Consider the following 27143-nt stretch of genomic DNA (forward strand, 5'->3'; position numbering starts at 1 on the left):
AAGTTCAGAACGTCACCTTTTGATTCCTCTTGGTTTCAGCCTTGGATTTTACCTGTGAAGACTGTGTTTGTTGTTATTAAAGGATGAATCAACATGATGCCACATAGCTGGAACATGAATTTCACCTGCAGAAGAGGAGACTGAAGGGAGAAACCCTTCTGAACAAACTAAAGGAGGAGTAAAAGCCTGGTAAAACATTTCAACACTTTCAGATGGGACTAACTATATTTGTCACAAAAATTAAATGTAATTGTTTAGTATCTAGAGAAGCTGATAAGAGTTTCAAAGACAAGAGGACAAATGTCATGTGGAGAATCAGCAGTACCATGTGCAGGACCAGAGTTGCATTTATCACGTTTTACATTTCATACTTCCTTTGATAAGTCACACTTCTCAAGGTTAGAGCTTAAAATGACATATTTCCATTTTGTTGAATCGTGACATTTGGGAGATTTGTGCAGTTCATCTGACGACCAGACCTTTCTGCACATGCTTTTGCCTTTTATGTTTATCTTCAGGGAGGCCGAGCTTGTTCAGAGCAGAAGCTCGCTCTCCCACTTTTCTAGCTTTGTTTTGCAGGGATGCATAGGATCTTTAGGTTGCCATAGGAACATTGTAGAATAGTAATTAGTGATGTGCGTTTGAGCTTTTATGAAACAATCCACTCGCATGTGGCAACAGTAGCAGGAATCCAGTCACGCATTTAAGGTCATGTCCAACTCGCTGCTGCTAAAAGTCAAGCTTCAAACTACTTATAACCAAAACAAATATGCTGTGCACCTACTTTTTTCCTTTCTTTTTCTTTTTTTGGCACAATTATTGCTGTTTTCATAGCAACAAACAAAGAAGACTTATTAATTTCTCTCATGATTTTCAGAATAAATAACCGACAATGACATAAATTTAATTAAAATTTAAATATCAAAAACAGAAAGGGATAATGTGACAACACAGAAAACTGAACCTGCAATTTAAATCATATAGGGATTGCATTGTAAAACAATCCAAATTGTCATTTAAACTGATAAAAAATAAATAAAATAAAATAAACACTGATTAATCCAAGCAATTCGGACTTGGAGAATGAAGTTACAAGATCATTGCACTGAAAATTCAGGCATTAGGTTGCTGCAATTAATTTACAAATTCATAATTGATAATATTGTATCTGCCTGTTTAAAAATATAGTTTGTGAACCACCCTAAGAATAAAAATGTATTTTTAACAGTAACGTGAAGGGAACTTGTGGGTTGAGTTTGGCACAGATTACTACAACACATCCACACTCCGATGCTCTGACGGTGGACATGAGGAGCCACTTCACTTTTTCACCAGAAGAGGGCGCAATTGGTCCAGGTACAAGTTCACCACTGTACAATTTTATTCTAATGTGAAGCAGAGTTAAGGACATTAAATTAAATTTAGGAAAAATCTCTTGCTATGCAGTCCAAAATGTTTTTGATTCAATCTTTAGTCAGAGTCTTTATACTGTCCACCTCCTGTTTCTTAGCTTGTTCTAAAGGGAGAAAAACACAGTAACATTGTACCTGTTCACACACAGTTCAGACCCGTTCCTGAATGTGGTTCATGCACAGTGGAGGCATGTGTCAGGCCGCGGTGGGACTGCTGTGCTGCAGCTTGGCCATTTGTGCTGCAATGAGCAGCAGTATGCCAGTGAGAAGCTCCAGGCCGTAGGAGAGCCACGCCAAGCCCAGAGACCAGCCGAAGGACGTGTGGACGTAGGCCAGGCCCTCGGCCCCCACCAGCCTCTCAGTCTGAGCGAGGGCTTCATATGAGTAGATGATGTAGAGGCTCACACCACAGAGGGTCAACAGACCTAGAATAAAGGAGGCATTAAAAACAAATACACAGAAAAAGTGTTTAATCAATCTAAGTGTTCCAAACCCAGTTGTACATTTTTCTGGGGAGAACATGTTCCCCTGTTAAATGAGGGAATATCTTTTGGAAGAATGACCATGTGTTGCAAATATATTCCCTCATTTGGTGTTTTCATGATGTGTTTTGTCATCTGTCTGTATTTCTATTGTGATGTAAAAACATTCAAGACAAGCTGGCGTCACTTACTGTACACTGGAGAGCTCGACTAACATGAAATCAATAACCACCTACGATCTCACGTTGTTGGACAGGAAATGCATGATGTGTCTGTCTGCTTACACAACATTCAAGTCATCAGGGACTCGACGGGGACACATAAAGTCCCCACAAGTTTTCTAGTGGTGCATTTGGAAACGCGTCTCATTCTGGTTTTAAGGAGATGCACGTGGAGTGCAGAGGCTACCCAGGGTGAGACTAATAATAACTTTATTACAATGACACCCAGAGGTGCCACAGACTCTGATGAGAAACTGAGATGCATGACTGTCAGAGAGAAACAACCCAGAAACCGCCTAACATAGAATCATCAGCGTTAATCAGCAGCCATTTTTAAAATGAAGTCTTAGCAGTTTCATGGCGGAGACGTTTCCTGCTTTCCTGGCTGCTTTATCTCTCTAAAAAAAAAACAGCCTTATTCCAAAATGGATTCAATTAATAATTTTTAAAAATCCCATAATTGAAATCTTTTCAAGGTAAGTATAAGTATTCACAGCTTTTGCTCAATACTTTGTGGAGGCACCTTTAGCACCAATCAAAGCTTGACACAGCTATTTTTGAGCAGTTCCTTCTTTATTCTTCTTTGCAGGACCTCTCGAGCTCCATCGGGTTGGATGGGTAGTGTCAGTGCGCAGCCTTGTTCAGATTTCTCCAGAGATGTTTAATTAGGTTCAAGTCTGGGCTCTGGTTTCACCACTCAGCTGTGGGACCTTAGCTACACAGGTATATGTCTTTCCAAATCATGTCCAATCAAGACTCTAATCAAGTCGAAACATCTCAAGGATGATCACTGGAAACAGGATGCGACAGAGCTCAAATTTAAGAGTCATAGCAAAGACTGTGAATACTTATGTACATGTGATTTTCTTAAAAATATAAACTTCTTTGCCATTATAGGGTATTGTTTGTAGACGTTTGAGGAAAATAATGAATTTAATTCATTTTGGAATAAGGCTGCAACAAAACTAAATGTGGGAAAAGTGAAGCACCATGAAAACTTTCTGGATGCACTGTACAGATTCAGTGAACTGATGTCATGGCTGCAGAGTCTGTTTTAATTAACATTTTGTGACGTCTTATAGATCAATAACTGACACATTAATCAATATCAGATGATAACTTTTTTAGATCTTTCCAGGCACTGTAGACAACAGATGCAATAGTGTTGTCATTTCCCAATATTAATCAAATCTTCTCACAAACGTGGTTTGGTTTTTCAACATGGAGGCACTTTGTAAGAGCATTTCAGAGAAACACATCCTCCTAATGTCAATTACACTAAAACTGAAGAACAAGGGAAACAATGGAATCGCACTGCGGGGACCGCAGACAAATACGCATTAGGCTGTTTAATGGTTTGTGAGGAAAAGCAGGTGCAACAGTAGAACAAAGCAATTAACAGCGGATTCTAATCATCAGTAGACGCACACACACGCTGTACAGTCATCAGATCAGATTCACGGTGAAATAACGCTGTTGCTCAGTTTGGCTGGACAGTCGACACGAGGAGGAGTCCTGCTGCTTCCACATTTCTTCAGTTTCACAATTATTGAGCCCGCTGCACTCCCAGTAACACTCAGAGCTTTATTGAGTTTTCTACTTTTGCCCAGATCAACACGTGCCTCGACACAGTGTCTTCCCAAAGGTCTTAGGCTTCTTCTGTCTCTAACTTTAACACAACAGATGCAGGCTGCACTCTGGAAATGCTCAGTATTAGTCAATTAACAAATATTTGCTCTTGAATGCAATTAAATATAACTTCAACAATTAGAATCATGGGAGTCAAGAAAGAAATAAACTCAAAGGGAGGGTGGGAGTTGGACGTTTCCAAAGGTTCAGAAGACAAAACCAACCTGATTCGTGCCTTTATTACATTCCACACATTATCATGTGCTGCCCATTAAAGGGAGACTGTGAAGAGTCTTTTAAAGTAAGTGTTTATCTGTCACGAGGTCCTGTTTATGGAGGTCATGAGGCGTTGGCAGGAGAGAAGAGCTCTGCCAATAACTTGATTACTGCAAATACCCAGATTAACATAATAGCGTTAATATGGCTAACTATCCCACAGTTATGGGATTTGTTTGATCGCCATATAATTAGCAAGGCAGAATGCACGGAGCAGGAATATAATAGGAAAAAGAAAGACTTCATTAGTGTCTTAGTTACGATGGGAACGTTATTTTTATAAAATGACTTGTCTCTAACTACCAGCTCTGTTTTTTTCTGTATCCTGTCCTAGACAGTAGTTATATGCATCAATATTAATATTTAATTTTGCCATATTATGACACGCGCTGGTGTTAAACTATAAACATCATGAAATGAAATACAAATCTTTAGACAGACGCAGATTCGGAGTGCCAAAGTTTCCAAAGCAATTTTGCTTCACTGTTGTGCCTCTCCACAGACCAATAACAGCTCTCATAACCCAGCCGAGAGGACGGGATGGAGCACTGCTGATGTAACAGAGCAGCTACACACACCCACACACCTGAATATTCACACACACTTAACCAACATGGCCAAACCAAACAGCCAGTCTTGGGTGGTAATAAACTTGAGTCCCTTTTGCCACATGAGGTAAATAAAGTGTTCCCGTCTGCTCCCATTAACCACATGTCCTGACGTTACCACCAAACCATGCTCATTTTCCAGCAGATCCACAGCTTTCTACAGTGTTCCACCTGCTTCTGTCATATCACGAGTGAGGCTTGTGTGCAGACTCACCAGACACATAAGGAATGACAAAGTTCTTCAGTTCGTTCAGATGATTTTTGATTTTATTTTGTAGGAGTTTTCTTTTAATTCAGATCAGCACGCTGCTGATGTTTGCTACTCTTCAATGCACAGAACCATTTAAAAGAAATGGTCATCAACACGTATCAGGATAATACTCTTCTCCTGTTTGTACTACAGCCTAATCGCTTCTGCTTAATTCAACAATCATGTAAATGACACCAAGCAGAACTGCTTTGGTATGCACCTTTCTCTTATGCTCTTATTCTTTTTTGAGTAACACAACATCTCCTATTGGCAAAAAATGTGTGATGTCTATATTAAACATGGCTGGATATTAAATGGGATAACAGGTGCACTGTCTCCAGGACAATACAGTAAAAACACAATATTGCAAGACAGCTTTGTGCACAAGGAAACCTTTAAAACCAGGTGATCTCAGTTACAACGGTCCTCCGCAAGCCCACACTGGGGTCAAACATTTCAATCCTCCACTTAATCATTGTCATTCACTGTTTCCTAACATTTAAGTGAAGAAACAGAACCTGAACTTACTGCAAATGAAGAAGTAGGAGGCAGTGCCCATGAGCAGGGCTGGACTCCGAGCCATGGAGCTGACCAATCCGCAGATACCTCCAAACAGCAGCAGGATGAGGCTGAGGGGGAGTATCACCACTATGGCACTGTGCATGTCTGCACACACACACACACACACACACACACGCAGATTATAAAGCACCTGTGGAGTTTTGACAGGCTGGACAATAAAACGTCAGAGGAGACACTCACTCTGCATGTGCAGTTCAATCTCAGAGAACCTGGAGTAGTCCGCTGTAAACGATGCAATGAAGTCTGCGTACGTCTTCCCACCTGAGTTAAAACAGGACATCACCTGTTATTTTACTCTTATCAACAACTGCATGAAGCAGAGGGCACAAGTGATGAAAAAGCCTACCTTCATTGATACTCCACAGTCCTGAGTGGGAGCTCATGTCCTCTATATCGGTCATGTTCATGGGGTTCATCTCGATGATGTACCAGTACTCGGTTCCAAGGGAAGTCGCCAAAAAAGCGAAGCTCAGGATCCCGCAGATGCCGGCTGTGATCACCAGAGAACCAAATCTCACCTTCATCCTGCGATGGTGAAGCTTTAATTTTCCACTAATGACCGTGATGCAATTGAACTTTAACGAGTCCCTTTGACGTTTACGCACTTGGTACAGGAATGAAAGAAATGGCGCACGGTGCGTTCGTGGCTGTGCAGAAGCTGCCCTGTCCATTCAGTAATTAACATCCACGGAGCGGAGATGGAGATCAACTTATCACTGACTGGATGAGTCCCACAGATGCACAAAGATAATTAGTCTGACTCGACAGCTGCACACGCTGTCTGGGAGGAGCTGGGATTCAACCGGGAGGAGACACACAATCATCAAATCCATCCACTCTAAAATCTAATGTTTTGGCATCAACCTTATTTAAGTTGTGACAAGATCTGGTGAAATCAAGTTGAACCAACACACTACACTGGATAAGAGGAAATAGCTTTTCTGCAAGACCTAAAAGCATTTTCATTTACTACACTTAATGAATGACAGAATAAACAGGAGAGTTGCCTCCTCATTAATATTAAGTTGGTACATTTAGTTTTTCCAGTATTTAGAAGAACACGTGTCACAATTGTTACTACAATTATAAGCACACCTTTCTAAGTTAACTAATAATAATTAATACTTTTTTAATCTACTTGGGGAAATCCTTGGTGTGGACAGGTATCTGCATTTTAGGGTTCATGGACTTGTCTCGTCCAGGGACAATTCCACACGTGGACAGGAATTGGAGGAACTGGGAGTCAGGAAGCCTGAAGTCCATAGATAAGTGCACCATTGTTGTCTCCTAAATCAAGGTGGTCCAACACATTAAACAGTTACATCTTGTATTCTGCATACCCACTGTGCATTTGAACATTTCAAAAACACAAATGGAAATTAAGTGGTAAACAAGAATAATAGCATCAAAAATACAGCTTTATATTTTTAAAATCTTGCTACAGGGTGTAAAGAATTGAGTTACAGAGGTACGTTATTAAGTTACCTCAACCTTCATTTTGTTATCAATCAATTACAGCCTAATTTTAATCTTCAGTGACACATCATTTTGAGTTGATGTAAACATAACTCAAAAGCAGTTTTTCAATTTCAAACGTTTATCTGAACCAATTAAATTTTTTATTACGTGAACATGCATTTGGTTAAGTACTGGTAAAAGCTCTCGAGTTACTTTTTTAAGGGTGTGGAGGGGTTTTATACCAGGCAGGTAAATTAACATGTAAAACAAACAAACAAAAAAAGTTTATTCTAGCTTATAAAATGTAAAAATTCTTTCAAGTGACATAAAAGGTAAGTAGAAGGTGAAATAAAACTAGACATAATGATATATGTATTATACAGCTTTTACTTTAGATGTTACACATTAGTACACACCCAATTAAAAACAAAAACTGAATTTACTGTGTTGTTGCTCGGACACCTCCTTGATAACAGCACTAAACTAAGTTAAATATAATCTTCTAATCTAATCTAATGAATATATCTGATCTTATTGAAAAAAAAAAAAAAAAAAAAAAAAAAAAGACCAAAGAATGACTTGTCTGATGATACTGTCCCAGTCAAATGTGAAAAACACTCGCACAGTCAACTGTAGTTACGCTTGTATTGTAAAATGACACAGAGATAACAGGCGGCTTCACTGGCTAAATCTTAAAAACAAACAACAACAACAAAAAAAGATAAAATTACTCAAATGTGAGTGAAAGTACAGTGTTCAGGAAAGACAAATAAAATAAGATAAAATATCCTGTCAAAATGAACAGTGCGTGAAAACAAAAGGAAATACATTATACACACAAATATATTTGGAAGCATGTGAAGGCAAACAGAAAAGGAGCAGCATCTGTTTTCATTCTTCTTCCATGGCTGTCTTGAGGATTTCTGTTCTTCTCAATTTGGCTGCATCTTCAAACTTGGTGATGGCCTGGTTACAGGATTTGATCTGCCAGTAAAGTCAATGAAATCTTAATTAGAAATAATAAGGTCTCATATTCTCACAGGAACTTACTAATGTTTTGATGATGTTAGTTTTGCTGAGCAATTTCATTAAAACATATCTGCAAATCAAGAAGATAAAATTAACGTTACAAAGTTAAGATGCTGTCATCGCCCATAAACAGGTGATTTGACTACGCATTATTGACGTCAGTAATTTGTAGGTTACGATGTCTTATAAAAAAAAAAAAAAAAAAAAAAAAACATACAATGATGAACTTGTGCCTCTCTTTCTGTAGTTTAAGGAACTCCTCCACATTCAGTTCTTCTACTTTCTTCTTCAGAGAGATAAAGTGGCAGGATGGTGAATGAGATTTGTGCTCCTGTCTGGGGAACAAGAGAGTGATGAAGGAGTTAAATGCCAAATTTTAGACTCGAAGGACAACTGTGTGCAACTATGCACACAAACAGATAAAATTCATATTGCACTAGAAAGCACAGCACTGGCAATATAGACGTAAAACACATCAACAAAGAACTGAGTCGCCTGCCCATATTTCTAATGGCAGAAACTCTTTCTAGTAGTGAGACTGTTGAGGTAGGCAGCCAAACACGTCTCCCTATATATTAATTTTGTTTATCTTAATATGTAAACATGGCTGTTTACCAGCAAAAGAGAGAGAGAGAAAATTTAAAAAGCAAGCTAGAAGGTAACAACTGCTGAATAGTGAAGGGGTAACATCTCTGCCCTCCATGCAGGTTCAAATCCCAGCTGTGACCTACCTACCTCCAGAAGGGTTCCCTAGGCAAGACCTCCTTACCCTCCAGTTTCCCTGTACTTTGTATGTAGCTTTGGATAAAAGCATCTGGTAAATGACTAAATGTATTATTATGTATAATGTATCATTATGATCCAATGTTTTTCTAGCTTCACACATAAGATGTAGAATAATAAGAAATCTAGGTGCCTTTGCCAAGTCCACATAAAAAATAATTGTTCTTCATAAAACCCACCTCTCAAGAGCTCTTATTTTATGGAAGTACAACATTCAAACACTGGAGTACTCCTTACATGCATATACTTAAGTACTTTACTTTACATCCTACTTTGTTTTTATAATTCTCTTGTGTTATTTCTTGTTTTGAGTTATTTGTCATGATACCCTGGTGAATCATAATATGTGTTGCTACACCTATTTCTCTGAAGAATTTAACTAATTTGAGATAAGATAATAAGACAAACCAACAGACCAATAATATGAATAATAATATGCTTTCCTTTTATGGGCATTTCACCCATGAGCATAGTAAAGTGGATATCTTACTCTGGGTCATCCTCTGGCTCCCAGCCCTCCAGCTCTTTCAGGCAGAAGAAACACATGGCAATATCTGGGCTGTTCTCTGAAGGGGTGTGAACAAAGCCAGCTTTGGCCATCTGGAGAAAGGAGCCAATCAACAGATAATTAATTTAACGATGAAGCAAAAATAAAAAAAATATTTTCCATCAAATGTTTTGTTCTGAACTAAAACATTTCACAACTGAAACAACAGGCTGGTTAAAGTATCAGCAAATCTGTAGAAAGTTAGCTTTTAATTGGAATATCCTAGAGTTTTTGACATCTGTCAGACAAAACAGCAACAGAAAGAGTTCTGGGCATTTTTAACATAAAATCATTCAGTGGCAAACAATTGGCAATCAATAATAAAATGAGGGTGAGGTGCAGCCCTAAAAATGGTGGTTGTTGAAACTTTATAGATTAAATGGTTAAACAATTACTTGAATCCTAACTGAGAAACTGTTCCATAGTGATCTCTGATGTTTGCACGAACATGGTAAAAAACATGTTTAATGTGATGCAATTTAGAAATGTACCAATGCCCACTGGCCACGTCATTAGGTACAATCTAATGCAAACCAAAACATTAGAAAGACCTGGTAATCTTATGCACTCCAGTACAACTCCATTACCCACTATGATCTCCATAATAAATACCTAGAATTATCACCTTTCTGACAGTTTTAACTTAAATTATAACCTTGTAGAAATAGAAACCATGGAAGAGCTGATGAAATGGAAAGGGGCCTGTGATTGTAGATTACACTTGTCTAAAGATAAGCTACATCAGAGTAATCCAACATAACCACAGTGCAAAAAGTCGAGAAAAGGAAGCAATCTTCTCCTGCAGCCACTGTATATACTGTATTATGCCTATGTCCAAAGATTTTGCATAGTCAATGTTAAGGTTGACACTCAGCTACCACTGATAAGAACTACAGTGTCAAACAATTACTGTTATTTGTCTGAGGATATTCCCAACTGCTGCTTCCACAACAGATCTGTGCCAGTCACTGTTTCAATATTCAGAGATAACTAAGTGGCAAACAATCAATGTTTAGATGGGACTCAAATCATTAATACTACAGTGGTTAAGTTATACAAATACAAACTTTGAACCAGTTTAATTTACACTGAGCCAGTCTAATTTACACTGAGCCAGTCTAACTCTGTTGCCCTTTACCCTTAAAATGTTTTTAATTACAAAGCTTTCACTCAGACTTTATGCTAACCTGAGATGTTAGCACAGTAAAAAGTACAGTTAGCTCTTAAGGCTGACTTCGCTAGCATCTGCAATTTTGTGATTAAGGATACTCTAAACGCTGTATATAGCTAACTGGCGTTGATACATGCTAGTGGTAAACCAACTAAACAGACCAAAAGTACGATTAGAGTATTTTTATTTTATTTTATTTCTGTTATCTCGCTTCAACAGTAGCTACAGAGCTAACCTAGCTGTTATTGAAGTTAACGCGTTAGCCATAGCCAACCGTTCACTCACGTTCTCCGGGGTACACTTGCAGTCTTCGTCGAATGGCCACCCCTCAAAGGTTTTCAGTCTGTTCTCATAAAAATACATTTTGGTTTCGTCTTCGTTTACCAAGTCCATTGTATCTGCCTCTGAATTTAAACTATTTGAGCCCTGATCTGACGATGTCAACACTTTGAACCACTGAGCTAAAGAGCGTTTTCAAATGTCGACAACCTCCGACTTCGACTGATTTCATTGGTGGACGTGCACCACGTACGTCGCGTAGCTTCTTCTTCGTGGGTGGAAGATTACGTAGAAACTGCACGAGTACGCCACCGAGTGTTCTCAAAAAGAGCTAAACTAGAACTACAACTAGAACTAAACCTCAAACAGCTAACTACAGCTATTTTTAATTGGTATTAAAAAGACAGGATAGTTACTCTAGCCATTTCCTTGCCTGAGCATGAGCTCCGTAAACCAAACGCACTTCCACCATCTAGCCTCAGACTTCCGTATGTTATTCATGGGTAATGTAGTTCTTTGCGGTTATTGGTCCACAATGCGACGCGCGGAACTTCGTGCGAGCTCCATGTCAACAAGCAGTGAAGGAGTATGGACGTACATCTTTTAGTGATCCCACACATTATTATTACTTTTACTGAGCTAACAGTAGTCTAATAGGGTTCGTGGTGATGGAGAGGCGATGTGTTGTGGAGACTTGGGCGGAGTTTGGCCTTTCAGGAACATCATGCTCACCGAGGGTCGCGTTTGATTGTGGGACTGATGTTTTCCTCTGCACCGGCAGCGACGAGGTCTATTTATTTAATACACAGGAGAGGAAACTCACGGCAAGTAACTGACTTAACAGACCACCACACAGGACTGATCGGATTGTAAAGATAATATAGATAACACATATTCTGTGTGGTTTGTGACAGGCTGTCCTCCAGTTTCCTGGACCTGTGAGTGACCTGGCTGAGAGTCATGATAAACAGTTCCTCTATGTGTGCTGTAGTACTGGTGTCTACTGTGTCAGCGTACCATTGCTGCTATCCAGGTATGTGCAAGTGTATTCATTGTTTTAGCTTGTGAAGAGTCCCTTGTCAGACATTTAATGTGACTTTTCACTTCTGCAGGTCTCAAAGCTCCAGAGTTAATGCATCCTCCAGTCCGACTGAGCTGAAAATCTCCTCAGAGTTTCTCGTTGTTGGAGAAGAAGGAGCATTATCGCTGCTCCTTGTGGGCTCTTTACTCTTGATCGTTTCCCAGAGAGACACTTCCTGGCTATTGAGTCTCTACAAAACACCAAAACAAACACAGTCCAGTAGCTACGAGATGCTCAGTTCATTCAGTGTACCACTGGTCTCAGCTGTTGCACATGGAGAGGAGTTAAACATACAACTGAGAAGGAGGCCTGTGCTGATTTGTGTCTATTCTGGTCATGCAACAACAACATCTTTATCCTGCACCTTTCCAAAAGAGGCAACTCTGACCAACCACTTCCATCTTGAGCCTGTCCTCTTCAAACTTCTGTTTGGGATCGACGCTGCCCTCACCAAGTCACCAGTTGTCCTTTGTGGCCTACCAGATGGACGCTTGTGTTTCCTCCCTCTGCTACTCCCTGGATCACGGTTCCAGGTCCTGCACAGTCTTGAGCAGCCAGTAGTATTAGTTGGAGCATCTGTTGTTATGGAAATGGGTTCAGGACATGCACAGTGTTTGTTGGCTGTGGGTGAACAAGGAAGAGTTTTGTTAATAAAAACAGATAAGGGAGGGCCAGAGGGTGATTGCAGTACAGCTGGATTTACTGAAGTTTGTGTACCGGGACCTGTGGTGTGTGGCTATGTCGACAAACACCATCTTTACTACAGCACTGGCTCAGATCTGTTGCTACTGGATCTGTCAGATGGATCTCATGGGAAGGAAGGCCAAGAAAGGAATGAGGAGACATCCAGTAAGTCAGGCGTTGCCCTCCAAAACCCCACCAGTTTGAATGTGTGCAGAGTCATCGGCTTGGCTAAACCTACACAGAGCGCTGCAGGTGAGCGGACTCAGGTTTGGCAAGTGCTGACTTTCCAGTCAAATCAGTAGTTTTTTAATAGTTATCTAATACCTAAGCTAAATGAATTATTTGCAATAGTGCACTAGTTGCCACGTGCGTTTAGCTTAGACACAACATAAGAAACAGGCTTATGTAATAAAATGTACTGTATGAGACAGACAAGAGTATTTCATTATAAATACATCAATGGCGTACTGTGATGTATGTATTTACTGAAAAACATCATCTTTCTTGCCCTCACAAATTCTTCACTATTACTGTATACGTAGTCAGGTGTATATCTTTGTGTCTTTGTCTTTGGGTGACTCTGAACTCTCTACTTTGGGAACTGGTCTTACATACAAGGTGAAGTTCAGCTGCTGGGGCTGTCAGTCAGAGGGCAGCTCCAGAGGATTACCTTACCAGCGGGGAGAGACGACTCAAGGTTGTCCGAGCTGCCTTCCACTCAGATGGGCCGTGGTGTCAAGGACCTCCTCTCTGCTATTGGAGATGTTTGTGAAAGGTAAACCCAGCGTGGTTCCCCTTTGATGCTAATATAATACTGTACACAAACATGAAACAGCCCAAGATTTATTAGACTTATCATGACCTTTCATTTGACATATTTGTAATTTTTCATTGTTTTATTTTTTTAGAGCGTCAATGCTGAAAGTGTCCATCAAATCCAAAAACCAGATTCTGAGACACCTGAATCAAGTGCTCAACATTAGCTTCCTGTTGACAGCCAGTAAAAAGAATGAAGAGCATTTTCCCATTCAGAAGAAACCAATCAAATGTCATGCCATAACCAGATGGAGCAGACTGCTTCAGAAAGACTCTTTACACCTCATGTGTGTTCTGGATAATTCAAGTCCGTATATTTTGGAACAAGGTTGGACTCTGAGCATCACTGTATGTCCTCTGTCCTGTTCTCCCAGCGTAGGAGGGGAAAGCTCATCCACAAATTTTTCATTCCCGTTTGAAAATCTCCATCCAGGGGAAACGTTAGAAGTGTGCCTGCCCCTGGCAGCTGCAGGTGACACATCCTTCCCCATGACAGTGAACTGCTCGCTCATTTTCTCCCTCACGGCTCTGCTAGAAGAGAAGGAGTTGGTTAGCTTTACTGGCTTAAAGAGCAGATCCATCATTTTGCCCTTAAACACACTGACAGTGGACTGGTTGCATGTCCTGCAGGTGAACAGTCCCACAGCCTCCCATAAAAGCGCCACTTTTCAATCCAACAATGTCACAGCAGGTACCGTCAGAGCTTTTCTGAGCTCAAACCAGCATAGGTGTATTGGAAGAGGAGCGGGAGGAGTGAGAGTCTCAAAGCACAAGGAAGAGCAGTACTCAGCAAGTCTACATGTAACACCAGAGCTTCTGAGGGATACACTGGTGTTGAAAAGCTCAGGTTTGGATCCACAGGGGCTAAAGCTGGATCCTCCAAATCTCTCCATTTGTCTGCTGAACTGGCTGTTGTCTGAATGTCATGGAGGAGTGAAGATGGGACATCAAGGAGACAAGACTGCTCTGAGTAGCTCAGTGGTCTGTGTGCAAGCTCCAAATGGGGACATGGTCAAACTGACGGCAAAGGAGGTACAGTATGTTTTAATATTGTCTATTAATGTATATTTATGATAATAATATAAACATTAAATAAAATAGGTGAGTGAAGGTCTCTTTGGTCTTCAGGTAAATGTAGGGGAGGAGAGTCTGGACAAGGACAACTCCATATCCACAGTACAGGTTCGGATTGACAGCACATCGATAGCAGCAGTGTGTGGACTGCACCATGCTGTGCTGCACCGAGTGCAGGTACAAGTGCACACACCATCCTTCATTTGCAAATTATGAGTTTTTCTTTTTTTATTTATCACAAATATGTGACAATGTACATAATGTAATGTAGTTATAAATCAGTTTTTTAGATAACAAAATCTAGGCTTCATGTTAAAGAAGGAGAGGGAATAGCATGACATTTGATATGGGTTTGGTTATTGAAAACTTGTGTTGTAATTTGTGTTTGACACTTAGATCCTTTATACACACAACACAACATGTCTGAGTATAGCTGCACTTAGACAGTAGAACTACAGCGGAGCAGCCACGACTGAATAGTTATATTTGATTCTCCTTGTGGTCCTTCTTACAGACTCTGCTGCACCAAGCTCCTGAGACGGCAGCTTCCACAAAGAGTGTCAATAGTTTACGTTTAAGGCAGGCGCTGCAGCGGGCTGAGGTAAGTAATACAGACAGTTCATTTAGTTTTTTAATCAGTTATATTAATGAACAATAGGGCTATAAATGACAAATGCAAATATCTAAGCTTAAAGCCAAGGCACATGTAATTCCATTCACAGTGAAACAAAATGAAGATAAGGTAGTGAATCTCTTGGTGAAGCTGAGACTGTTTGTTATAGTGAATTTCTTATTTATCTAATGAATGTATTTTCTTTTTTTTAAGTTATTGATATTCTGACTTATCATTTTAGCCGTTGTGTGAACATTTTAAAAGCTATTTAAGCCAATGATGTATTTGTTTAAACCCATTCAACCCACAGAGATGCACCCATCAGCGTTTTGGTCATCACTGGACCTAAAAACTATCTTGGTGTTCTTTCTTTTTCTTTCTTTTTTCCTCCTCCTCTCATTTCAGCGCTTGTTACAACAGATCCAGCAAAGTCAAATCTCAGAGGCTTTTGGCGTGGGCGTGTCTGCAGGGCAGATGTCTCCGGCTCTTCTTAGTGTTTATCGAGAACTCAGAGAAAATCCTCTTGTTATAATTTAACACTTTTAGCTACACAGCTGCCATTAACCTTGTCCAGCGTTATGTAACCTGTCCTTGCCTCTGATTGACAAATGGTGTCCATAACTGCTCCTGTAATTTTGTATCACTCTAAATGACAGTGAGAGTTTTATATTTTACACAAAGAAACATTCATGGCTTGAACATGAACATGGTCTTATATACTGATGTATATACTGATGTATGATTATTTCGATCTTCGTGTACAATGCTTTTTGTTTCCGTCTGCTCATTTCTACCTTTTATTAAATTCAATAAAGCAAGAGGAAAGCTGTGTTTACCAGGACTTCAACTCAGTTGTGTTTTGTTACTCAAAATATTAAAGATGATATTTTATCCCACCACTACTTAACATCATTACACCTCACACTAACGTTTTTTTGTTTAGGTGCTTTCTTTTTGTGCTATAAATCCACTGAATCTCTTCCCTTGAACATGAATTTTTGCAACACCTGATTGTCCATTAGGTGGCAGTTTTAGTTTATGGTCACTGGTGGTTACATTAAGAATCTGAACTGTGCAAATATTGTTGAACAATTCATGTTTTGCTGTAACATCTAGGTAAACCAGTCCTGTCATAATCAGATTAAAAATCCTGAGCAGTTTGAAAACACAAAGTCTATCTTACCTTATATGTCTTTTTTACTAATTATGTCTGTCTGTCTGAGAGATCATGTGGTATTTGCGTGTGCCACATCACCTGCTACCAGTAAACATTTACATGTACAGCTGAAGACACCTGATCCAGGTAATCAACAGTGGAGGGGCGGTTAGAATGGATGGAAAACAAGCAGGGCTGCCTGTGCCAACCGGAGGACAACACCTCAGGTAAGGGGGCGTTTCAGCAGGATAAAAGTCAGCTGCTCCAGGTGAGGCTCGAACTCACAACCTCGGCATCACTCTGCAGGTTACTGTCTTATAAGTACCGCGCGCTGACCGATTGCGCCACTGGAGCCTGCAGCGTGGTCAGCGACCGCGTTACACACAGAACAAAAGATAAAAGCCGATGGAAATACTGGAGTAGGATGCTTTCACCGGATTCATTTGGGTGCAGCGGTGCTGGGGGTTTGCTGAGCCCACTGTTGTTTGCACTTTCTGCAGCTCTGGATGCCCTTCTGTTAAACCATGTTCACAGTTTGCAGGCTATGAGTTAAACCTGAGATACCCTGACCTCTAAAGTGGTTTCTCCAGGACACAAGTGGTGTTTAAACAGTTTTTAAACACGCCCACTCTGATAAAGGGTTATGTTATCATTGAACTTCATGAATAAGTAGAACATCCATTCTCTAAACTAATATTTTAATCCCTAAGGCTTTGTCGTGTGCTTTAAAGGCACATGAGAGATGATAAAGTAAAACCTTATCGTTTCTTGAACATCAAGTGAAGACACATTTTCAGCCAGAGAACATAAACCTTTATTCTCCCAGTGACAAGCAGGAGGAGGAGAGGATGACAGCAGTCAGTAGCCAGGCTGGAGGTCAAAATAACATCATCGCTACTTTCAGTGAGGACCTGAAGAAGCATGACAGCGAGGAAGACATTTACATTTTTTAATGCAGGAGACCAACCAGTAACTGACTATCAGTTGCTGAGTGTTTTGCCACAAGGGCTGCACCTGCGTGTCCCACGGAAAACACGTGGAACTGCTCGACAGTGGCACACATGCTGACTTGTGTGACCTCTGCTGCTGTGTTGTTCTTAGTAGTGGGCCCACAAAACATCATCCTCTGTTAAATGTTGCTGGACAAAGAAGGGAAATACTATATGTTTTATTGCACTGTAGTACAGACAGCTGTGGTTAGCTTCAGCCATGATAATGCATCAGCATGATATCCAAATTAATATAAAACAAAACACTGCAAGGGTCATTACTCTACTTAATATGTACTTTGAATTTTTAAAATACTAATACTGCAAATGCTCTTGTTCTTTTACTTAAGCAAGTGAAATGGTTAATGCACCTTTTAAACTAGCAATGGAATATTTTTACATAAAAAAAAAAAAAACCTAATACTTCTTCCATCACTGGTGGATAGTGTGCTGTTAGTTCATAAGGCACTGCCCCCAGTTTTACTGAGCTTCAGGCCACCCAAAGAGAAGCAATATGAGGGTTTTTCTTCTATTCTCAGATAAGTTTGGCCTTAATTTTATTAATTTAACAAAAACATAAACAGATAGACAAATGTAGCCACTTCAAGTTGAAATGATTGCATTAGGGCTGCAAAACTGCACACACAGTGTTGGTGGCCACTCCTAACAAGGACTTGCTCAGTTTCTGTTGTGTACGTCTTAGTAAGGAGTGGTGGAAAACCTTGGAAAATAAAAATGAGGAGAAGGAGGATGATATGAAAATATAAAGACGTGTATGTGACAACGATGCTTATTTCTTTACATATGTGAAACTAAGCTTTTTTTAAATTTATTTAATTTCAGACTCTAAAACTCTAAGGTTTAGTCACACGCTAAAGTTCATTCACACCAGTTTTGCTTTGAGGTCAAACATGTGCTCAGAACGTTGTTCACTTCATCAGGACATGTCTTGATTGATTATGCACAATCAGACCCTCCTCTTCCTTCTGTCGCCTCTATCAGTCTGTGAGTCTTCTGTTGCAGCCTCTTTGCAGCAGGAAGGAGGAAAAAATGTGCAATGAAATGCCATTAAGTTTAACCTTAGATTAAGAACTAATGCTAAAGTAGTGATTAGTGGCAGATCACCTCAACAATTAGAAGCACCATAGTTAGGCATCAGCTTTAAACCAGTATTGGATTATATTAATACTCCCACAGAGCTGAACTGCTCAGACTGAGTCCATCTCCCTTCAGTGTGCCCCCCTGGTCTCCGCGCAGGTATTTGCCATTCTTGGTGCGGATGGCAAGGCGGCCATGCTCCAGAAGCTCCAGAGTGAAATCCTCAGGGGCCTCACCATCAGAGCACACCAGCCCAGCACTGTTCACGTACCAGAACCGGCCATCGACACCTGCAGGATTTAAGATGAACACACAAAGATGAGCAAATGACAGATGAGAACCAGACATCTAATGGCTCTTATGTCTTTGTGTATGTGTGTGTTTTATCCTGACCTTGAATATGGTAGGCCCCGTTACTGAACTGCAGGCTGAAATTGTCATAGACCGATCTACTGGCATCCAGTGTGTTTGAATTCTTGTGGTGACAGATGAAGCCGTTCTCCCCTCTCAGGATCAACATAGGTCGGTTGATCAGTTTCAGAGTGAACTGCTCATCCTCACCTGAGCAAAGCAAAACAATGAAAACACATCAGAAAGAGTGAGTTGTAAGGATGAAGTGAATAGAGAAGAAGAGAGGACGAAAAGTCTAACTAAAAAGTACTTTACCTATGGAGTCACAGACAGCGACCAGCTGGCCATTCTTCTTGGTACAGATATATTTTCCATTGTTAGCTTTTAGGGCCACCTTGTGGCCAAGCCACTCCACTGCAAACATAGTGTTTGCTGACCTGCAGTTGGGCATTGCAATAGAAAAAAAATAAGACTTACATCACATTAACATGCTCTTGAAAATATTATGATTACATGTTGAGCACTAATGCAACAAACTGAATCCTCTAAATGATATTTTGAACTGGTGCAGAAGAGTTCCTGTTGTCATCCCGTGAGTGTAATATAAACTGTAGAACTGACACATGAAGTTACTGACGTGTTCATGTTCACTGCGCACACTGATATAAGAGCATTCACTCACAGTTCAGTGGCAGTACTCTGGATGCCTCCGTGGGACACCAGGGCCCAGTAGTTCCCTTGGCTGGTGCGGAAAGCAGACTTCCTGGTTTCCTTATCAATCTCCATCTGAAATGTCTCCATGTCTGTCTCATCTTCCTGATTGGCTGCGAGGCTGACTCCTGCAGGGACATAGTATGCATGTCCTGTCATTAATGCTTAAGGATGAGAACATGAGGATGATTTAATGTGTGGCGTAATCCACATTTTTTTTATTGACATCACTTTTATTTTCTGTTGTTTATCAGTGGCCTCTTTTTTGTCTTTCACATGTGCTATTACAATTATAGAGCTACTATATTAAATCATTTAAGACTTACATTACATAAATGAACAGTTGAGGTGTCATCATAATGTGCATTCATAAAAGAAATCTGACTGGGATAAATACAATATGTATAATTTGAATCTAGAAAATTAGGTTTCAAATTAAAAGCATTGTTTTGGTGCACATAATACGTTCTTCTATAACTGGAGCATCCACAGTATGAAGCTGATTAAAGCTGAAGGGGGTTTCAGAGGATTAAAGTGATTTGTATAGGAAATTAATTTAACTGCACATGGTTTGCTACAAGTTTACAGTAACTTTCAAAGTAACATCTGCATCTATAGACTTTTTATGTCAGATCCCTCTATAGACCTCATTTATTGGTCCCTGGATTCTTGATGACAACTCAAAAACCCGCAGACACAGCAGCTTGCTAATCAGGTTGTATTGTTATGTTTAGCTTGGCCCAGCATGAAAGAGTTGGTAATCATGTCTGATCCTGGAATGTTAGGTTAATTTTAAGTAGTTCCGTCTTAAACTGCGCCCTTGTTCTCATGTGACAAGCGAGCATATAACTTCCTGAGGGTAAATACTGATTGGGCTTCTGGAAGCACTTATGGACAGAATATACGACAAATAACATAAATACATCAGATCACATAGAAACAAGCTAAATGTGTAGCAGAGATGACACTCTCATCCCTGAAACTCTCAAGTAACCAGGTTACAGGCGGCTTTCTGGAGAAAGCTGATTTCTTAAGTGTCATGAAAATGGGAAACCTGGTTACTATAATCGGGGTGGGGGATTAGAAAAACCTGATTTCTACCTGAGAAATCAGTTTACTTTGCCATGTAAATTCATATCTGGGTTTCTTTATGCCACAAAAACAAACAAACAAATATATATCCACAATATATTTTCCAAACCTTTTACCTCCTCCTGCTCTCTTCTCTGGCCATCCTATTCTACCTTGTTTCCTTCCCCCATCTCTCCCTCCTTACCCCTGACCCCCTCAAGCCCCTGCTCCCACCATCACCCCACCTCCGGCCCTGCCTATGTGCCCCCTGCACAGCGGGACTCGGGTATAATCAGCTTTAGAGTGCTACTCATTCAATCCCTCAATCCTCTCAATAAAAGAATAAACAAAAAAACAGGAAAAGACCAGAGGATTTTATTTTCCACACTTAGCAGGATGTACAGGTAATTACCAACCCCCCTTCAACCGTCATGCTGACAGATTCACGGTTCATCAAACATAGGGAGAACTTGATAATAAATGTACATTATCTGCATTACAGGCTATACCATAATTTGTTTTGTATATTTTTAAGGGAACCAAAGTCCTGCACTTGACAACACTACCTTAGGAATGGAAATAGTTTTTCCAATACTTTAAGTATTCAGACATAATGTTACATTGGAGGAGAAATGGTGAGACTTGCAAAAGATTGTTACAATCTGCAAAAAGAAGGTACAAAGGACACCAAAATACTGTCTAAAAATAAAGAAATAAAGGTATTGTGTTGCCAGCCGAGGTTCCTCTCTTATGTTCTTATGTATAATAAACAGGAGCTATGATAAACACAGTGAAGAGGTGTAAGACTATGAATGAATGCATGTAGGCCTATGTGAATCATGTCTGCCCAAAAACACAAATGCACATGCAGTCTGAAGGGCCGAAAACCATTTCTTTGATAGATTTGACAGAAAACGCGGCACATGCATTTTTATATGGCAGTTTTTGAGCCCTCGCTGGTTGTTTATGTCGGACTAACTCTGATTCTTTGGAGCTGTTTTTCTTCAATTTGACATGCGACCGTAAAAAACTGAGGGGAGAGAAAAAGGGGTTGACATGCGACAAAGATGTCATGGTCACTGAGTTAGCGGAGACGCTTTAATCACATCTTATTCACACCTGATAAACGGGGTATCACGAGATCTTAAATTACCATTGATCTTAAGTGCATTTGAAGCATACATTTCTGCCCCTCTACTCTGCACCTATGCCTGGGGGCCCATCACTCTTGTTCTCTCTCATCCCGACTTAATGTCATGCTTTGTCTACCTATTCCATGTGTCCATTTCACACTAATTCAACCCAGAAATGATCCTCAGACAGGGCTCAGCTGGCACCTCACAGCTGCTATCTGATAGATGACAGAAAAGGAGACAGAGGAAGGAGGGAAGGATGGAGGAAGAGAAAGAAACAGAGACCAGGGGAGAAAGAGATTGGATACGCTGAAATCCAAGCCCGCAATCTGAGGATATCAATAGCTGTGTTAATGACTATCTTTGACACACAAGTTGGTCAAGCATATGAAATAAGACATCATCATAGCCGTGATCGGCGGGAAACTATACGCAGCAGTGCGCAGTACACTCCCTGGTAGATCACTGGTAGCACAGACACCCATAGGTCGCTTCAGCAGTGCCACGTTTTGGATCAGACCCCGGATCCAGCTCCACTTTCTGGTGTTGTCCTACCTGCAGCCTGCAAGTGGAGCAGGCCTAGCTAATCCATCAGTGATAGATGGCTCTGACATCTATTATTAATGGTAAGCTGATGCCACTATCCCCCTGTTCCTTATTTTCCTCTTTCTCCCAATCCTTCATCCTTCACAACTGCATTCTCTGTTGTTTTTATTTCAGTCCTTTCATTTTTTTTCTCTTATCTGTTCCTGGGCTGTGTGTCTGTGCAGGGACGGGTTATGTTGTTTATGTGTGTGTTTGCATGTATAGGCTATGTGTGTACATATGTGTGGTAATGGAAAGCTTTTGGGCTATTATCTCCTTTTCACTTTCAGGGCAGAGTGGACCACTTAGACGTGGACAACACGGGAAGGTAACGAAGACATGATGATAGCTCTACACAACACACACATACACAAACATTAGACAATAAAGAACAACTTGGGGCTGACAGAAAATACAGAATTGCATTGTGTTAGATCGCTCCAATGCAACGCTGTGACACTTGTATTGTACAGAATATCTAGATGGGGAACCTTTTATCACTAATCCATTTGCTATATTTGTACGCACTTTAAAACTGTTAACAAGCCTCTTCTGCACTGAATGGAGGATAAGTGCTAACTTATGATTAAAAGCACATGTAAAATTAAGGAGAATAAAGAGTTTGCCTGTCTCCACATGATACTTCTGGAGCCCTCCTACACCTACACTTACATCCTCCTTTAATACAGAGTTTAGACAAGAAACGAGCAAGTTTGAGGCACTGGAAGTAAAGATTTTTCAGTGTTATAATGTACAATAGCCTGTGTTTAGTCAAAAATAGCAATTCAACATTTTCACCCATTATAGATTTTTACTATTTACTGTAAACTAGTGTCACTAACATTAGTGTTACCATGTGTTGACACTTTAAGCAAAGTTTGCAAGTAATAATATCTTATATGGTTTTACTGTTTGCCAATAAACTTTTGTTTTTTGTACCTGCAAGGTGCAAATTACGTAAGAAGTTGATCTGTGGCATGTTAATAAAACTCTTTGTGAGCTTGAATGGGAATACTATATTTTAAAAATAGATTATAAATTATAAGACATAAAAATCTAATCTTACACCTCGGTGTGACCTATTTTCACTGTCTGTCTCTTTGAAAGTGCGTTTTCCTTGATTTTCACCAGCACGTAGGCGCAGACTGAGGCCAGGGTTAGCGGGTTAGATTAGCGGGTTAGAGCAGGACTTGGCGGAGCAGAAGCTATGGCCCCAGGTGAGAGGCAGCTTGGGTTTCTGAAAGCAGACTCCCCCCCCCCCTGCCTTCCAGGAACAGGGGCCAACTTCATCAATAATTCAACCCACCTTACCTCACTGCTCGCCACAGCAGGACAGTATGGTTGTGTGTGTGGGCGAGTGTGTCAGACAAAGATAAAGCTTTTGTTTGTGCAGGACAAGTGTAAGAAGAGAAAAGAGAGTAGACAGCAAGCTGTGTGTGTGCACGTATATACAGTGTGTTCTCTATATGCTGTTTGTCTTTTACACTCCACCATATTCCACCCTCCCCTCAACCAATCAGTGTACAGTGCTCTCTGTAATTTGGTTTCTGCCTGCAGTTCCCACAGCTAACCAGGAACAATGAGCGGCATGAGATTTAGTTACAGCACAGGGGGCTGAAGAAACTCAACCCTGCAGACAAGAATCTGCAGCCTGCAGAAGGGTGCCATGGCCAAGTATGTTGACAAGGACTGTTGGTGTATGCTAATCCACCCCAAATCCAGTTTTAAATCAGACCAGCAAACCAATTCAACCATCAGTGACTGAACACCTGGCAAGTCCCTTTACTGTACTATTGGTTAGATGTAGCATGACATCACAATTACAATTTATTAAGGTTTTAAACCGATAAAAGAAATTTAAGCTTGTTTTTGAGGGGAAATTACTTTGAAGGAAATGTGGTGCAAGTGTAATCCATCAGTACAGCAGTGTGGTGTCTTGCCTTTACTGCATGCTGATCAAATAACTCACATCAACAGCTCTATCACAATAATGAAGAGTAAATACGTAATACAGTATCAACAGAGCATTACCGTGCAGCATATAGGTTACAAGCAGCTGTTTCAGTAAGCCCCAGGGGAAAAAGCATAGAGTGTTAACACCATTATCCAACAAAGCCAGGGGGTAAACTTGAGAGGGAGTTAAAGAGGATTTCACCATTTATGACAGATCATTTGGTGAAAGAAATGTTTCACTTTCTTAGCTTTTACAACCATACTTGCTGCATTTTAAAGGGTTTTCAACATTTCATGAACTCAACACCTACTCTGACAACCTTCATTTTAACAGAAATAAAAAAAGTGTTTCTGTAGTTATTCGACCAACTAAGCCACTGGTATAAGACCAAACACAAACGATGGTTGAACTTAATCAGTTGCAGCCTTACAAGAAATGACGCATTCGTCTCAGGTCTCATAGATGAGCTGATAGCTTTCCATATCAACCTCCTCTATCTTGTCTTCCTGGAAAGATGCAGCAGTTCGATGTGATATCAATGCTGATCAAGGTTGATGTGCAGACTACATTATACATGCAATTACAATGCATCCCTCATCAGCTATCAATCAGCAGAGAGTGGCCCCTTCACCATGCATATTCAGCATATCCACAAGTTAATGTTGTTGCTGTAAACTGATACAGGACACGTGTCACTGCACAGTATGCACTGTACAGTATATACGCTGGTAGTAGTAACTGTAGTAGTTGCATCTCTGCGTCATTGTTTCCTATACTCTAGGCGTGTAGGCTAGTGTGTGTCAACTAAAGGCTCGTGTAAACACCCTCAGTGGCACATGAGGTCAACCTTCGTCCAGTTAATCAGAATTTTTTTGTAAGACTTCAGGGAATTTGGGAAACTGCACAAGAGACAGGTTGTGTGCGCGCACAGCTTCAGTGAAAAATCACTATATCTCCTTTTGATGTGTTTGTGTTTCCCTACCTTGTCTTATGGAAACATATCGCCCGTTAGCTGCTGTCAGAACCACCTGTGGGTGACTCTCCTCTAGGTCAAACAGTTCGTCTTTGCCTGGCTTGGAGCAGCGTCCAGACCTCAGGGTGCCCGTTGGCCCCATGGGGGACAAGTACTTCCCCTCACAGTCCTTAAAGGCCAGTTTCCCACACTTCAACTCCAGTGTGTATGCCGTGGCCCTCCCACTCTCTGTCAAGAGCTTCCCATCACTGCCGAGGAAGCGGCTGTCGCAGGTCTTTAGGGCGTACTTTCCATCCAGGTAGGTGAGGGTCAGGAGTGCTCCCACACCCCAGGGAATGTTCAGATCCACAGCAATCTCTCCATCCTCCATGGAGAGGTGGGCATAACGCTTGCGAGCCACAGACAGCAGGTTGGCCTGTGGATGTAGAGCCAGGTGCACCGCCCACAGCTCGGCATCTGTGATTACCTGGGCGAAGCAGGAAAGGTAGTCCTGAGAGCCGCCAAAGAAACGGAGGTGCTGCTCAGACTGTAGGGCCCAGCGGCCGTCTGACTGAGGCACGATGAGGAAACGGCAGTCTGAATTATGCCCATCTGCCTCACAGGTGACCTTGCCGTCCTTGTCGGAGGCCAGGTACCGTCCCAGGTGGCTGCGCAAGTAGACTACTTGGGAATCTTGGGAATCCTGCTCTAAAGTCCATATCTGTTTCTTCTTTAGGCTTGGAGCTGATGCATTCACCTGAGAAACGAAAAAATATATAAACATAGACCATTAAGAACAGTCTTACATCTCACACTCACCATTCAAACTAGTTTGCATATCTTTACCTTAAAGCCAAAGGCCTCAGCAGTGAGGTAGCGACCCTCGTGATTGATAAGACCAAACTGCAACTTTAAGGGACGGTTTCCATTAGCAGGCATCTTCACCTGTGGAGTCACAATTGTGGGAGAAAGCAGGAGAACAGAGGGGTCAGACAAGTTAACAGAAAAGGGAAAGGAGTGGGAAAGTGGGAAAATGGAATTGGCTTGACATGAATGGGATTTTAAAGTGTGTGTTATGCCTGAAGAAGGTGGAATAAGGAGTTTTAAATGAGGTCATGTCATGGAGAATGAATAAATAAAATCAGAAAAAAACTTCAAATACAGGAAATCATTTCATTAAGGTACAGTACATAAAGCACTCCCATAACCACAAATTCCTTCCCCCGCCCATGGCTTCATTATACATGTTTCCAGCCACAGCCTCCTAATTTACTTACTGTGGTTTTGTGGTTTCCACTCTGCAGTTTCTGTGGCTCTAATTCCAGTTCCCAGATTTAAGAGGCTTCTTTCACCAAGCGTCCTCTTGTAATTCCTTCTCTTTTTCTTCCCCTCTTGCTGGCTCTCCCGTTCTGTGGATCGGGTCCCCCAGCTCGCCTCCGCCGCTACCTCTCGTCTCCCTAATCAGGTTAGAGGCAGCAAAGACTTGAGTCGACCTTGATCTCTCTTCAGTCTGGTGTCAACCTCTCTTTCTTAGTAGACTAATTTTGTTCTTGAATGCTTATCTCCTCCTCTGCAGCTGACCCTCTCCTCTCTTTCTCTCCTGTTGAACGGTTCTGTCTTGTCCAGCCTCACTCCTCTTCTTGCTTGACTTGTTATTCACCCTGAAGGTTCAATCACTTGGTCCCCCCTGACTACACTTCCCTGGGGTTTTGTTTTTGCCCCTCCTTCTCCTACTATCTTTGGATCACACCGACCTTCTTCTTCACCTTGCTTAAAGTCCAGGTCCCTTGTTTGTCAGACACAAGTTTGATCAGTGAAGAAGAACATCCTCAGCTGACCTGCAATTTCTATGGTGCACTGAAGGACTCCTTCAGTCTCTCCCTAAACGTGAGGCGTCCATCACAACTGCACTCAGCAACAAAGGGTGCTCGCTGTTGTAATTTTAAACCTCTCTTAGTCGCTTTTTCCTCCCATCCTCTCCTTCTCTCTCACTGCCTTTCTCTAACCTGCCATGTGTATAATCCTGCCTTTCTCTGCTTCTGCGCTTCATTCTCTGCACTTTGCCTCTTTCGGTGACACATAAAGACAGGTAAGTAGAAACAATGTACACACACACACATACATACACACACACAGCGGCGGGTAACC

The 27143-nt window shown here is 41.0% G+C and overlaps 4 protein-coding genes and 1 non-coding gene across 6 annotated transcripts; 1 reads left to right on the forward strand and 4 right to left on the reverse strand.

Annotated features, from left to right (window-relative positions):
* Positions 1-1607: 1607 nt before the first annotated feature.
* Positions 1608-5984, reverse strand: tmem235b (transmembrane protein 235b). The gene is made up of 4 exons (XM_026351554.1): positions 5807-5984; positions 5641-5721; positions 5407-5544; positions 1608-1837 (listed from the first exon to the last, which is right to left on the reverse strand). Exons 1-4 carry the CDS (start codon positions 5982-5984, stop codon positions 1608-1610), a joined length of 627 nt encoding a protein of 208 aa, XP_026207339.1.
* Positions 5985-7549: 1565 nt separating this feature from the next.
* On the reverse strand, positions 7550-11096 carry birc5a (baculoviral IAP repeat containing 5a). The gene is made up of 4 exons (XM_026351558.1): positions 10734-11096; positions 9221-9330; positions 8165-8282; positions 7550-7902 (listed from the first exon to the last, which is right to left on the reverse strand). The coding sequence occupies exons 1-4, from the start codon at positions 10839-10841 to the stop codon at positions 7810-7812; spliced, it is 429 nt and encodes a 142-aa protein (XP_026207343.1). The 5' UTR covers positions 10842-11096; the 3' UTR covers positions 7550-7809.
* Positions 11097-11278: 182 nt separating this feature from the next.
* Positions 11279-15828, forward strand: faap100 (FA core complex associated protein 100). The gene is made up of 8 exons (XM_026351527.1): positions 11279-11551; positions 11642-11760; positions 11840-12744; positions 13111-13267; positions 13401-14340; positions 14437-14559; positions 14897-14983; positions 15401-15828. The coding sequence occupies exons 1-8, from the start codon at positions 11396-11398 to the stop codon at positions 15530-15532; spliced, it is 2619 nt and encodes an 872-aa protein (XP_026207312.1). The 5' UTR covers positions 11279-11395; the 3' UTR covers positions 15533-15828.
* Positions 15829-16411: 583 nt separating this feature from the next.
* Positions 16412-16505, reverse strand: trnai-uau. Its single transcript has 2 exons — positions 16468-16505; positions 16412-16447 (listed from the first exon to the last, which is right to left on the reverse strand). It is a non-coding gene; the product is annotated as a tRNA-Ile (tRNA).
* A 1817-nt stretch (positions 16506-18322) lies between these two features.
* On the reverse strand, positions 18323-25934 carry fscn2b (fascin actin-bundling protein 2b, retinal). 2 transcript variants are annotated; one of them, XM_026351541.1, is made up of 6 exons: positions 25842-25934; positions 25026-25752; positions 19272-19428; positions 18905-19026; positions 18632-18799; positions 18323-18528 (listed from the first exon to the last, which is right to left on the reverse strand). In XM_026351541.1, the coding sequence occupies exons 1-6, from the start codon at positions 25932-25934 to the stop codon at positions 18323-18325; spliced, it is 1473 nt and encodes a 490-aa protein (XP_026207326.1). The 2 variants fall into 2 exon arrangements, with proteins under 2 accessions (XP_026207326.1, XP_026207327.1); XM_026351542.1 differs by having other exon boundaries at positions 18632-18794; positions 18900-19026.
* Positions 25935-27143: the final 1209 nt, after the last annotated feature.

Source organism: Anabas testudineus, chromosome 19 (assembly GCF_900324465.2).
Source record: "Anabas testudineus chromosome 19, fAnaTes1.2, whole genome shotgun sequence".
In the NCBI taxonomy this organism is placed as follows: Eukaryota; Metazoa; Chordata; class Actinopteri; order Anabantiformes; family Anabantidae; genus Anabas; species Anabas testudineus.